Source organism: Aythya ferina (assembly GCF_964211825.1).
Source record: "Aythya ferina genome assembly, chromosome: 15".
In the NCBI taxonomy this organism is placed as follows: Eukaryota; Metazoa; Chordata; class Aves; order Anseriformes; family Anatidae; genus Aythya; species Aythya ferina.
Window position 1 is genome coordinate 2,557,924 of NC_140314.1, and position 14,307 is coordinate 2,572,230.

At 44.6% G+C, this 14,307-nt stretch overlaps 1 protein-coding gene across 2 annotated transcripts in view; it reads left to right on the forward strand.

Annotated features, from left to right (window-relative positions):
* LOC311445096 (voltage-dependent T-type calcium channel subunit alpha-1H-like) overlaps positions 1–14,307 on the forward strand; it is a 117,341-nt gene that overhangs the window by 16,469 nt on the left and 86,565 nt on the right. For both annotated transcript variants that reach the window (XM_084536809.1, XM_084536810.1), the window contains exon 5: positions 3,359–3,674. In XM_084536809.1, the coding sequence (XP_084392935.1) occupies positions 3,359–3,674 (316 nt within the window). The remainder of the gene's footprint in view (positions 1–3,358; positions 3,675–14,307) is intronic.

Genomic DNA, 14,307 nt, shown 5'->3' on the forward strand with positions numbered 1-14,307 from the left:
TCCAGATGGTCCGTCTCCTTCTGCAAGTCCAGCTTTGCTCTGGGTAGAATCCTAATTACACTGGCCCACGAGCTGCGGTGTGCTGAGCCTTCCCATCCTGCCCGCTGCCAAAAGCCTTCCGTGATCAGGAAATGCCTGCTGCTGGTGTTGCTCTTGGGATGTTGCCTCCAGGGAAGTGAAGAAAATAAGTTTTTGAGGTGTCCCACTGCTCCACCCAGCTCTGGAGCAAGTTTTCCAGTTGTAGGTTCAAATAATGCTGTCTGGAGTGGCACACCCAGATCAAAGAGCCTCAGCCAGCATTGCTTTGAGGGTGCAAGAAAGAGCAAGAGGTGTTCTGAGAGCACGTGGGTCCATTGCATGGCAAGGAGTTCAACGTGTAGCTTCAGTGTTGCAGGATATGCTCTGTGAGACCCCTTTCTGCAGCTCTCCCTGCTGCAAGCACCAGGCTGGGTGTCGAGCCGCCAGCTGGAGCCAAAGCTATGGGTTTATGTGAGGTATCACATCAGGAGTGGATGCGAGTCATGGAGACCTGCCCAAGCTGGAGGTCTGTGTGCTTTGACAAGGAGGTAGCACGTGAGACATCTCTCCAGACATTGTGGTAGGGACCCATAGGGTGGCTTTGCCTGTAACCCACCGGGTCCTGGTTTCAAGAGTGGTGGAGTCAGCCCTGGGGAAGCCACTTGTAACCCTGCTGAATTGGTAAGGGCACAGCGTAGTGCCTGGGCTCTGGGCTGTGCTCCTCTCACCACCACGAGGTGCAGAAAGCCCTGACCTGGTCCCCTTGGAAAGGTTTCAGAGGTGCCAAGCACACGCTGCTTAGTCCCTTGGGAGAGCTCTCAGCACCTTCCAGCCCCACCACATCAGAGGGTGCAGGAGCCCTTTGCATCCAAGCTGATTATACCCTCTGTATACCCACTGAGGCCAAAACAGCTCTGCAGGGGCTCTGTGTGCTGCTTGTGAGTCAGGAAAAGTTGCTCCTCGTGTTTCTCCTCCTACTCCCTCTGTTTCTTCTCTCAAGTCCCTCAGCTGTCTTTGCCCACAGTCTGTAGCACTCCCAGGCGCATCCCTGTGCCTCTGTGCCTTGTAATCCTTTGCAAGCCTCCACAATGCCCCCCTCTGTGTGACAAACTCTGCTGCTTGTAGTATCTGATCTCCTGGCAAACACGGCGCTCAGCCTTTTCTTCAGCTCGTTTTATATGGAAATTTCCTCCCAGCAAAGCCAGTCAGTGGGAGGGGAAGGAGAGGGCTTTTAGGCAGTCCTGGAGGACAGTTTTTCGAGTGTTTCTTCTCTTTGAATATAAGGCATTGGAAACCAGGAGGGAGATTTTACAGTCGTGTTTGGGGGGAATGGGGATGTTGTGTGAGGGAAGGGGAATAACTGGTGAATAAGTTTGGTCACCAGCAAATGCCCAGTTCCTCTGGTGTGCTCCTCTTGGTTATTCCTGTAGCTGGATGAATCCTCAACACCTATCTCAAGTAATTCACAGATGGAGGAGAACCAAATGCCTTAGGAAAGTTGTTCAGGGCTCATTTTCCCTGTGGTTCTGCCCTGCACCAACTACTCTCTCCTAAAAGGCAGGTGCTGATTGACTTCTGCGTTACTCAAGGGTTTAGGGGAGCAATTTCAAACAATCATATAGAATAACACCTGTTCGGCGATCCTTAGAGCCAAATCTATTTGGTAGTTGGGAACATTCAGAAACAGATAAAAATGCATCTGTCCTGTCTCGAGGAATTACCTGCTTATCTTCCACCACATCTTGCTTGGTCGTGTAATTTGTCTTGCCTTTTCCCTCATCTCCCGACTGATTGTTTAGCATCTTAGGTCCCTGCAGCTCTGAGCACAGCAGACAGTCTGCCCTAGGACTTTGCACCTTCGTGTTTTGAGCAGCGCTTCAGCAGTGAGTGCTGGTGGGCCCCACGGACGCTGATCAAAGGCTGCAAGGAGACGAGGGATCTGCTTGCTTCGTCTGCCTCAGAGCACAGCCTGGGAAAAGGCACATCCCTGCCATGCTGCAATTAGAGTACTTGCTTATCGGAGCTCTAACAGAGCCATAAACTCTATCCAGGCCAATTAAATCAGATCTGCAGTAAGCATACAGTTCCCATTAATGTGGGCTCTTTTCTTTTCTTATGCAAGAACAGAAGGAATTTGAGATGGCCTGCGGCTGCCTCTCTCCTTATTAAAGTTCAGCTCACTCGTCCCAGAGACGTGCCGGGGGGCAAATTTCTTGGAAAGCTGCTTTGCCTTCAACTTGTGTGAGGCATGTTCTGAGCATCAGAGGATCTGGCTCTCAAGTTTTGGGAAGCATCTGGGCTGCTTTTACAGTGTTTTCCTCTACTCTCTCATTTCAACTTCCAACTGTCTTGCCTCATTTGCTCGCTTGGAGAACTCAGGCTGATTGTTAACTGAAAGATCCCTGGAGATTACGGGATGCTGTAAGCAGAAAGGGTTGTAGGCAAAGGTTGGGGCTGATGTCTCAGCTGTGACTTGCTGTCCCCAGTCTGAAGGGGCAAAAATGAGACAAACTTTCTAGGCTTTGGGATTTTCAAGTGGAAAAGAGACGCTTTCAGAGCAGGGACGTTGCAGGGACCTCGTTCTCCTGCTATCAAGATAAGGGTCTTGATTCAGGGTCTTATTTTTGGCCGTGGAAAGAAGCACTGGCAGTAATATTCTTTGCTAATCTTCTGAAGGAAACAAAGTAAAGCAGGTGGAGACTTCCAGGAAAGAAGTGCTTTTTTCCTAAAGGTGTCCTACTAAGTTTCCTTTCTTGTTGCTAGTCCTGTTGTTAGCTGCGTGTAAGTCCAAACTGCTCAGGTGTTTGTGCAATGCAACAAAGGCATTTTCCAAATGCTTTGTGTGAAGCGTTCCTTAGTGTTCCCAGGTGCCTGGGTTTCCCTCCTTGGGGTGCCAATTCCCTTTTCCCTCACTGTATTGCTTTCTGTGGAAGGCAGCGACAAAACCACCAGTGAATGCAGCAGGCTAGGACAGAGCTCTTAAACACTGAACACAGAAATTCCTATTTAATATTTTTTGACCTCTTTGTGACTGTGTCATGGCCAGTTTTGCCACCGTGCTATACTCAGCTCTAGGTACACACCCTCTACCATTTGGTTCCAGATTTCTCAGATCACTTTTTTTGTTTCCACTCAGCCTGCTCTGCACTTAAAGCGCCTCATTTCTACGATCTCCACGATGCAGTCTGTCCCTTTTTATGTGCTTGCTCTGTTCAGCCCAATTTAAAGGACAACAGAGAAATAACACCTAAAGCAGGGACAGGAACTGGTGCCTTTTGCTACAGATGTCACAAGGGCTGTAGCACTGGTTCTCATCCCTCTTTCTTTCTTCCCCCTCCAGGACATACAACCTCACCTTCCTGCATCCGTACTACCGGACAGACGAAGCGGAGGAGAATCCGTTCATCTGCTCATCCCATCGTGAAAACGGCATGCAGAAATGCTCCAACATCCCAAACAGGAAGGAGTACAAGGTGGAGTGCACCTTGAGCATGGACTCCTACACCCCAAGTTTATACAACCCTGACTTCAGCAGCAGGAATGCCTGCATAAACTGGAACCAGTATTACAACGTATGCATGGCAGGGGATGTAAACCCACACAATGGAGCTATCAATTTTGATAATATTGGCTATGCCTGGATAGCTATATTTCAGGTATGATTCTCCTCAAGGTTTTCTATTTCTTTTTGTTTTGTCCTCTCTTGCTTGGGAGGATTTTGATCAATGCATCAGTGGAGAAAGGAATTTGCTTGCACCTGCATGAAACTGCAAATAAAGACGCATCAAGTAAATGAATCAGACAAAAACCTGCACAAATGCTCTAAGAGAGCATTTGGAGAAAATAAAATAGCTGCTTTTCAGTGGTATAGAAGATGGAGGAAATACTGCTGAAGGCAGACAAAAGTATGGCAAGTTCTATTACTGAAATCAGACCTGGGTTAATCCCGGGGAGGAAATCATTTTGAGAGCTGGGATACTTATTTATTGCTGTGGTACAGGAAATGGAGAGCATTGTCCAAGTCCTTAAGCAAGAATGATTATTTGTCTAAAATACAGCAACTAGCTTGATGGTATGGTTTGGGCTTGAATGAAGAATTACAAGGTTATACTGGTTAGTACAGTATGCTACACAGAGGAATAAATACCCCAAACAGTCCGTGCTGGCTAGAATACCTGTGAAGCGATGCCTGTTCGTGTGGGGTTTGAGCCTCTCTTGATTAACTCCTTTACAGCTCTTCACTGGAGACAAAAGTGCTTCTAGCTCAGACTGTGGAGACTTTACAGGTGATTAAAAAAAAAACAACAAAACTCTAGTATCCAAAGCATGTTCAGTGTTTGTCGCTCTGGAACACTAGATAACTCATCTACACAGTCATGAGGCAATGGTCTCGTAGAGCTAGTGTATTTGTAATGATCCATGTGTGGTTTTCAGTCTTTAATTTCCATTTTCTTTTTAATACAAACTTCTTTGTGCTTTCAGCTAGATGCCCTGTTCTATTTGGCCTTCCTGTAGTGTAGGTGACATCTAGTCCTAAATGAGAAACAATCTCCTTTTAGTTTTGTTAATGACAAGTAATTACCCATTCACAGCTCCACATTTCTGAATTTCATTCTTTCTTTAATATGAATGTAATAACATAATTTTCATCTGAGAGCTGTAAAGGGGCGATTTGTTTGCTCTGAGCATCTTGTTTGCTCTCTCATGCTGTGGCAGTAAGCATACCTTGAATCACACTGTCGCTGGTGTCAGAAGCTCAAAATCAAATCCAGAAGGGTTCAGACAGATCCCAAGCCTCTTCTAGGTTACGTTTTTTAAAACGCTTTGGTTCTCTCCTGCAATTAGTATGTCAAGAGAGGAGCATGACTGGTAGTGCGAGTAGCACAAAGGAAAGAGGGAAATCAAAGTGAGAGTGTTTGGTAGGTCTCTGGCTGCACTTGCACTCTCCTTTTTTCACACAGTTCTTCAACAGGGCTTGATGGATGTGCCCAGGAGCTCCTGTCTGGCTCCCCCCACGTGGCAGCAATGTTCCTTCCAGAGAAAGGGCAGAGGCCAGCGTGTTTGCGGGGTGCCTGTGACAGTGCTCTGAAAACAAACAGGTGCTTCTCAAGGGGTTCTGCTTCCCTTTTACCTCCGGAGCATATTTGCAGGCTGCAAGCTTTCATTTCATGTTGGTATTTCATTTCTTCACTGTGCATGGCCTGCAAATGTACAAGTTTAACCCACAACATGCTGGCCACAGCAGAGGTTTCAGCTGATTTCTTTGGAAAGAGCAGAGGGTCTGGCAAAGTTGAATATTGTATCCATAGATCACTTTAACAGATGCCAGGAGGCTTTATAGATGGTTATAATGCTGCTTAGGCCATCCAAACACTAAAGAGCCTTTTCCAGACAAATAGACTTCTTATGTCTTTATTTCTTTATTCTCTGAGATTTTTAGAATTGAAACTGAAAGCAGTGTAACTGCAGGTACAGAAGCAGCTGTTGGGAGTGAGGTGGCTGCTTAACTTTGGTATGGAAACAGTACATCATTACTGCAAGAGGTTGGATGCTAAATCAAAACAATTGCTGTAAGCAGAGGACTTTTAACAAATAAAGCTGTTGAGCTGTGCTCTCATTACATTTAATATTTGAAACTGGGTAGCACCAGGTCATCAGTTAGATGAGGCCTCAAAGGAAGTGGTGCAGAAAGTAGAACTGATGGCTTTAGTAGCCTGGGAGCTTCCCTGTGAATTGGTATTGAATTACTGGGCAGAAAGCACTCTGCTGTGTTCTGGATGAGACAGATCCAATTGTCCTGATCCCTTCTGGGGACTAATGGATATGTGGTACTTTGCAAGGGCTGTAACGGAGGATTGAACCTCAAGGTCTGGCGAGCCTTCCCTTTGCATAATGGTAGTCTTAGGACCCAGCTGGATGAAGCATCCCTTATGATTTATCCCAAATGAGTTTGAAATCTAGCATGGTTTAAGAGCTGTCAGAAGGCAGATTGGTGAAATGAGCCCCACAGGTGAGATTGGGAAGGAATCTTCCACGTATGGTGACTGCAAGTTGTGCCCAAGAGTTTTCAAGGGCAGTCTTATACTGTGCAGCCTGCAAACAAACAAACCCAAAAGCAGACTGACAGAGAAGTCTGAATGTCTCTCCTTCCAAATATACTTGTGTGTGGTACGCCAATATAGGAGGCTAGAGAAAGTATAATTCCTTATGTAATCCTGAAAATGATTCATGTTTTGATTCCCCTCATTTGTTGTGTAATAAGCTAATTCATGTATATATTTGTTACAAAGGCATGTTCAATGGCAAATTATGTGAACTAATTAGCTTATTACAGAATAAATGAAAGGAGATAGAACCTAAATTAACTGTGAGGTTTGGCATGATATTAAGATCCCTTTATTGCTCACAAATTTCAGCCGTAACAATAAGAGCAGTAATTACAGGTATTGTTGTCACACTGCAGATGATGAATTACCCACCTAACCAAAGTCCAATTTAATTTGAATTACTGACAGTTTCAGGGGAACAACCAAAACACTGCCACTTCCCCAACCACCAGTCCTGGTGTGGCCAGGCTTGAGTGCAGAAACCCTGCTATAACACAAGGGCTTTGGGTGGTTTCTCAGAAGCACAGTTTGGGAGGCAGGAAGATGACCTAGGCTTCTTTGTACATAACAAAACTGTTGCCTAGACCATTGCAGGTTTGACCTGCAGAAGAGTGAGACTTGCAGCATTCTTTGCATCAGGAGGCAGGGCTCTTGGTGAAACCAGCAAGGCAAAGCTCAAGGAACAATAACTGTCAACTAGATGGAACCAAGAAGAGACCAAGGGAACAGACTGTTCCTCTATGCCTCCTTTTAGGATGCAGGTGGAAGGACTTAAATTTGAGAGCAGATGTTTATGGACTTCAAGGAAACATCCATCCAACACAAGACAGGTTTGTCTGGCAGTTAGGAGGGGCTAACATAATGCTGGTGATGGCTGATTTACCCTTTCCGTGACCACCTATTTCTCAAATGCAGCATATGAAGAGCTGCATTTTCTAAGGGGCTTCCAATGAAAGTCCATCCTGAAATTAATATCTGGATGCAGCTCTCAAATTCATGACTCTGCTTCTGCTGTTGTTATTCTGAGTGCATATTGCTTCTACAAGGTTTTGCTGTAAGAAGACATCTCTGTTAACAAGTTAATCAAGTCAAACACGTAACACATCTCTGGCCCATCATCAGAAGGCCCTAGCGAGGGAATTCTCAGAGGAGACTCTTTTGCATTCAGCATCCCCCTTGCTGCTGTCAGAGGGAAGGAAAAAAAACAAAACCGGTTGTGTTCATGAGAGCTGAAGACAGCCCGGCAGGCACACAGCATGATGAGAATGCCCAGGAAAGGAAAAGCTGAATCACCTTCTCAAAGATGTCTGGAAATATAGCAGCATTATAGGAATTGTCAGCTGCAACAGGAGTTTGAGGTGTTATCCTGATTGTGTGCTTAGATGGTAAACTTTTCATTGCGCCCAGCTTCACAGAAGCTAGAAGCATGTCACAGCCATCAAGGTGCAGTGACCTGCTGAGGAAGAAAACAAGTTTGGGATGGGAAATGGGAATTGATGCCACCCGTTTCCCCCTTCATTTGTCCTTCGGATACTTCACTCCTCGGCTAGCTGCAGGCTGCCTGAGCAGGTACGACAGCTGGCAGTGACAGCCAAACGCTGCAGGCCACCTGCCGGGATGGCCCTTTTGTTTGGACGTGAGGTTCCCTTTGCTGTGCTCCAGCATGTCAGAAAAGCTCCTGGGACCTTAGAGCACTCTGCATCTAATCAAGGATTTAGGCATTTTGACCCTGCATGGCGTGCTGGTGAGCTTGCTTTGCCTCTGTGTTGCTGATTCTGCTTCTGCCAAGACACATACCCTTGCTCAGAGTGCCCATGGATGTGTCGGCACAGAGGTTCACACCTGGGGTGAGATTTCAGGTTTGGAAGGGGGAAAGGTTCATCTGCCCTATTTCTTTGTAAGCCATTGTCCAGTGCCCATATCTGCTCCACAGCCATTGCCCACTTCACGTTGTTTCAGCCTCTGTTCATTGATTGAAAGCCTTCCCCAAGGATTTTTCCCTTGCCTGGAAGTCGTTCAGCCAGATCTATAATGGGAACCACATCTTCCATTCAAATGAAAGGAAAAATGACAGGCATTTCAATGCACTTCTGCTACAGCCAAATGCAAGAATGAGGCTGGAGTTCCTCATCCATTCTAATGTCACTCAATTAAGAAAAGATCTCATTCAGTGAGACAAGACCCAAAGCTTTAATGCTGCTTTCCCTTACAGTAAGCACAAACCTCCACCCAGACACTTACTGACAGGGCAATTCCTTTTGGTTCCCACTTGTACGTATTCCTATTAGCTGGGGTTTTGCTTAAAAGTGTTAATTAGGACTGGTTGTTTTTGGTTTTGGTGGTTGTTTTTTTTTTGTTTTTTTTTTTTGTTTGTTTGTTTGTTTTTGAGCCTGTTTCTCTCATTTTGTTGCTGGGATGCTGGGTTACATGTTGGAATACATCAACCAATTTCCTTACAAGATGACAGCTCCAGAATGGTTACAAAAAGCTCTCAAGTCTGTTGTGCCTGAGATGCCACTGATATGCTTCCTTGCTTGTCTGCTGCAACCTCTGTTCTTCTGCTTTCAGCAGTTTTAAATATGATTGGGAACAGTCAAAAAGGCACACTGAAACAGAAGGAAGAAGAAAAAGCCTGAGGCTTCCAACTGCAATTGTATCTGTGCGTGCAACACGTAGTTTTGTGGACCGTGCTTTTCAGAAGCAGCTGTCATGTTGGGTGCCCTTGTTTTCAGAGTTTGACTAGATAATTTTTTTGGCCAAAAAGGGACTTTTCTAGGTCAAATGGTTCATTCTTTAAACTAGAGATGTGTGTCAACAACGCTTATCTGTGCTGAATTTGGCAAGAAGTTTTGGCTGGAGGGAAAAAGGGAAAAGAGATCATCTAAGCTTTGCATTTCCACTGCTTCAAGATGATGCTTTGTCACTAGACTTGAATTGGGTTTGTTTTAGATCTCTGAAAATATTTCATTCTAAATGATAGGGTTTGAATTTTGTTGGTGGTGTTTGTTGGTTTTGTTTTTTAAAATTTGGCCAGCCAACTAAACATCACTTGCTGCAGTTGAAGAGCTTTCATGCTGAATACCCAATCTAAAAATATCCAGCCCCTTTAAAGCATCTCAGAGTGTGCATCCAAGAGGATTAGATGCTTTTGAAAAAAAAAAAAAAAAACTCTCTAATTTTTGAAGGCCAGAAGGAATTGTCCCGTATAGCACAAGTCAGAGAGGCCATTCTGATTCCACGACTGGGCCTACTAACCTGGGGGAGGTATTGGAGGGACCCAGGATTGCACAGAAACCTGCTACAGACTCTGCATCTTTGGAGTGTTTTCATCCTACCTCAAGAATCAGGCTTCTGTATTCAGGGTAGAAAGAGAGGTGTCTGCAGCGAGGCATCATGTAATACGGGTGTCAAGTTAGGTGATTTAAAAAAAAAAAAAAACTGCTAGTCTTCTGAGGGGGCATCAACGCTTCCTACAGGGAAATCTTGATTTGCTTTGATTGCCCCAAAGCTGCTCCATCATCAGTTGTTGCTGTCACACTCTATAGTGTGAGGGGAAACCCATATACCAAGCCCAGGGTTCAGTTCTCTTGTCCCACAGTCCCCACACCACTGCCTACAGACTGTGAGCTGGCAAATCCATCCTGCAGAATGAGCCCCCCTTTTGATTAGCATCAATGAGTAAAGCTGGGACACCTGGAACACGTTCACATCATAGTCCTGCAGAGGGCTATTTCCACTTGAAGCTGTGCACCCTTTGTCCCTAATAGTTTCTAATATAATTTGAAGCAAGGTAAAATGATAGTAACAAAAACCCTTGCTGTTTGCGTTGGGGCCAGTACCCCAAACTGATACAGATCCTGACAGCAGTGTTTGGAGGAGTGCTGTTGTTTGTCCCTGTATGGCACACCCAGCTGTAACAGGGCTCTCAGCCTGGATAAGGTTCCCTTTTTGCTGCAGATGCTTCATCCTTCAGCTTTGCTCAGCTATAAAACTGATTGATGTCTCTCTGTGATAATGGACTCATTATTGCTGAAGTTAAACAGTTAAATACATTCCCTGTGCATAAGATACTTTACACAAACAATGAAGACAGGATAATTATCACCGTAAATCAAACCTCATGAATATGGACTGAGATGTGATTTGTTATAAGCAGCAGTCATCTGAAATCAGTGATGTTTTTGCTATCAGATGAAGATCTTGCTTTATTTAGTGCAAAATGGGGAGACAGCGACTAACCTTGCTTTTGCAGAAGAAGTTGTTGAGTTTTGATGTAATTTTAAGCTCTTAAATTCAGTTTTGTGATGCTCAGGGCCACCAGTAACAGCATCAGCAACCTCTCCAACCTTATTGCAAGCTGGCTGCACTCTGCTTTTCAGGATCCACCATTGGTAGTGCTAACCAGGGATCACACTTGCATGGCGCAAGCTTGAGAGGTTGTCTCTAATCCAAGACAAATGCAAGGTTGCACCATTTCCTTTTATCTTCTGGTTTGCAGGGCTGCTTTTCAGAGCAGAGGCGTGCTTTGCAAGACTCCCAACATATAACAAAATGTCTAAAGCTGCTTTGTAAAGAAAGCAGGCCCTCAAAGAGAAAGGAGAATCTCTTCAAAGGACCTTACTCAGAATACAATAAAACCTGTTTTTCTGACTGAGGAGGTTACTTAACAACATGTGTCATGAGAAAATAATTAAAATTATGAAATTGGCTTCAAAAATAGTTAGTGATTTGATTAGCTGCCAAGCACATTGCATACAGAAAAGGCATACTTCATTTTGCACTGGTCAGCACTTGCTAGCCAAGTCAGTGTTCCTGAGAGGGCAAAATACAGAGATAAGGCTTTCTGAAATGAATACTGAAAGCCTTGTAAAATTCACTGAGAACATCATAGTAATTAATACCTTTCACAATTTATATCACTGTATCTTGTCTTGATGAAGTTTATGAAAAAGAAAAAGAAAAATTGTGCAGCACAGCCAGGGAAATAAGATAAGAGGTTAAAATAATACTAATAATGATTGTGGCAGTACTCAGTTGCTGTTCAGTTTAACGTAATTGATTTTGATGCAGATAATGCCCATCTTGTCCCCAGAGGACACAGGTTAGGCCAAAAGAGACTGAGTGCAAATTATATGTGTCAATTAAAATGAACACTTCAAATGGTTTGGAAACGCTTGAGTTTCTCTATATATCACCTCCTGCTTCAGCCAGGTGCCGAGCTGAACAAGCACCTGCAATTCTGAAATCAACAGCTAAGGATTTTTTTTATTACCAGAGCTATGCATTTTAGGGGTTTTGGTCAAGGTGTGAGACACTAATTTTGGTTCCCATACCTGAGAATGTTGTCTCTGCACATGAAGTTCGTTCAGTTAATCACAGGAGTGGCATCTCAAGGTTGATTTGTCTGCAGTGATCTATCTGGCACCAACCATTAGTGCTTTTCAATACACAGAAAAGAATTCAGTGTTTGACTTTATTAAGTAAAGTTGTTTGGGTTGGAGTTTGGGTGTTGTGGTGTTTGGGTTTGTTTTTTTCTTTCCCAGATGATTCTTTTTTTATTTTTTTTTTCCTTTTTCTTAAGTGACACTAAAGCAAAAAATAACCTGCTCTGGAATGGATTATAGCCAAGAACTTGCAAAAATTTTGGCAGAGTGCAAGGACAAGGATTTTTATGGTGAAAACTTCTTGACATAATAAAAGAAATTGTTCTGCAGAGACCTTTCAAGTGACCCCAGAAAAAAAACAATGTAAACCTCCTGTCTCCCTGGGAACAATGAGGAGGTCTGAGTTAATTGCCAGTGTCTTTAATCTACATCTCCCTTGTGATTTCCACTCTGGAGTTTTAGATTGATTCTGATTAGCTTGACTGGAAGACCTGATTCTGTCCCCAATTACGCTACCATAAATCAGATGAGCATCGTTGTTAGAGCTGATGAGATTATTGTGGCGTGAGCAAACCAAGAGGAGCAGAATCACAAAACAGGAGACTTAAGAAACCTGACTGTCTGCTCCCATCCTGTTCACCTGAACGTGGTGATCAGGGGCTGCTGGACAAGAGACTGCGTGAATGGTGTCTGAGCCAAAGGTCGATGAAGTCAAAATCTGTATTTCCATTCACCTCGGTGAGCTTTCAGTTAAACCCTTGCTCTGATGGGAGAGTGAATCAGGTGCAAGAGTCAGGGCACTCAGTCTTGCCTCTAAGGTATTAATGGGAGAAAAAACAATTTCTCCTCTCCTTGCTGTGTAAGATGTACAGGGCTGAATGAGCAGGCAAGAATTGCACTGAGCATCACACAGGATCTCCCATGGATAGGTGACATCTCTGTTCTCTGACCAGAGCCTCAGTCCTCTGGAGGCCAAGCTCCTTTTGCCATGCTAAGGGGGCAATGCCTCCTTTCCCTCTGGGTCTGCAGCATGTGAATGCAGTTGGCAGCATCCTCCAGAGCATGCTAGCCAATCATCTTAATTGAATCTTTCAGCTACTTCCCTGCAGCTGATGATTTTAGTGGGCCACATATCTCGAGCATCTTTTTTATCAGGGCAGAATTAGAAAACGTGTTTCTTGCCATCTTATCTCTGTTGATAAATAATTGTATGTTGCGTTTGTTGGAAGCTTTGAACTGGTACATTTGGAGGGGCTGTTTAATATGTCTGTCTGTGAACAATCGTGGTTTGAACAGAATTTAATTACTGAGAATGGATTGCCGAGATTGGAAAGCACAAGAAAGGTGCTCCAGGTCCTTGGAAGACATCTGTAAAGAGCTTGGAGGGCCAAATGCTGGCGCTGCAGTCAAGTGGATTAATCAAATTGGAAACTGCAGAGTGGAAGAAGTCATTTCTGCTTAGCAAAGTAGGTGATATTGCATCCAGGATGCCTCAAGGGAAGAACAGTAGTCCATGTAGTACTGAAGAAATGTATCAGTGTTCATGGGAGAATAGAAGGAGTTGTTAGCTTTCCCTCTGAGTTCTTCTGCTCTGAGAATAAATGTAAAGGATCAGATGCTGTACTACAGCGGGGAACCTTGCACCAGTGCAGATGCCTCTGACTTGGTTCCAAAAATAGTTAAAGAATTTAGCTCATGGTGGATAGACCAGCTGTTGGCAAATTCAAATGGTCTGGTTCCCATTTACACCCAGGCCTTCCTGGGGATATGCAACGGGATCCTGGAGTAGATAAAAATGCACATGTAAAGTCATTTGGAGTGCTTTAAAGGACAGCCTGAAAGAAGTCCTCAGCATGGCAAGAATCAGGCTATAAAAGTCATAGAGACCGTTTCAGTCCAGACAGGTGGCCATGCATGTGTGTTGTCCTGCATTTCTCCGGAGCTATTTGATTAAAAAAAGAAGACAGATGTCTGTGAGCACGCTCTCTTCCAGGATTGTTAGTACTCTCTAATCCTCGGCAGCTCGGGAATCCTCCCCTAGGTACTGCTGCATTTATACCGGGTGATGAGCCCAAGAATGAACCCACAAAGATGTCAAACAGGAGAACAAAAGCCCAGCGGTCTGTTTATTCCTCTTGTGTCCCTGTGCTTTACAAGTGAGTAGTAAATAATGCAAATTCTAATTGCATCTTAAATATTCTGCGAGCTGGATGAGCCTTTTCAGCCCTCCAGAGGAGAAATGTGGTGTGTTGATTAATTTTTGCTGAAAATGCTGTCTAGCATACAAGAAAAATACCTCTCTAAATGTTTGGTTGGCCCTCACTCTTGTCTCAGCAGCTGCTTCCCAGATGGGGGGCTGGCAGTGCCTGCAGAAGCCCAACAGCAGCCGTCAGGTAACTCCTTTTGTAGAGAGGGATCTGTGTTTAATCTGTTTCGTACATTTATTTGGCGAGGAGGTGTAGCTGATATGCTCAGAGTCCCTGGGCTCATTTTTCCTTCCTGAGTGTAAATGGATGGAGCACCTGCCGTGGCAGCTGGGGTGGCCTCACTCTGAGACACCCGTCTAAACAGAGGGGATGGAAGGGTGGGACTTTGGACAGCCCAAAGGAGACAATTTCTTAGGCAGTGATTTGGTTTAGCCTTGTGCCCCCCCCCCCATATGATCCCTCCGTTTTTCTGGTGAATCTGCAAAGCACCGCAGAGAAAAGAGGGATCATCGACTGCTCACGCACGCAAGGCAAGGGGCTGGAAGGAACTGTGCTCTCTGTAAATGTTTCAGCCGTGTTAAAAGAAAGGCA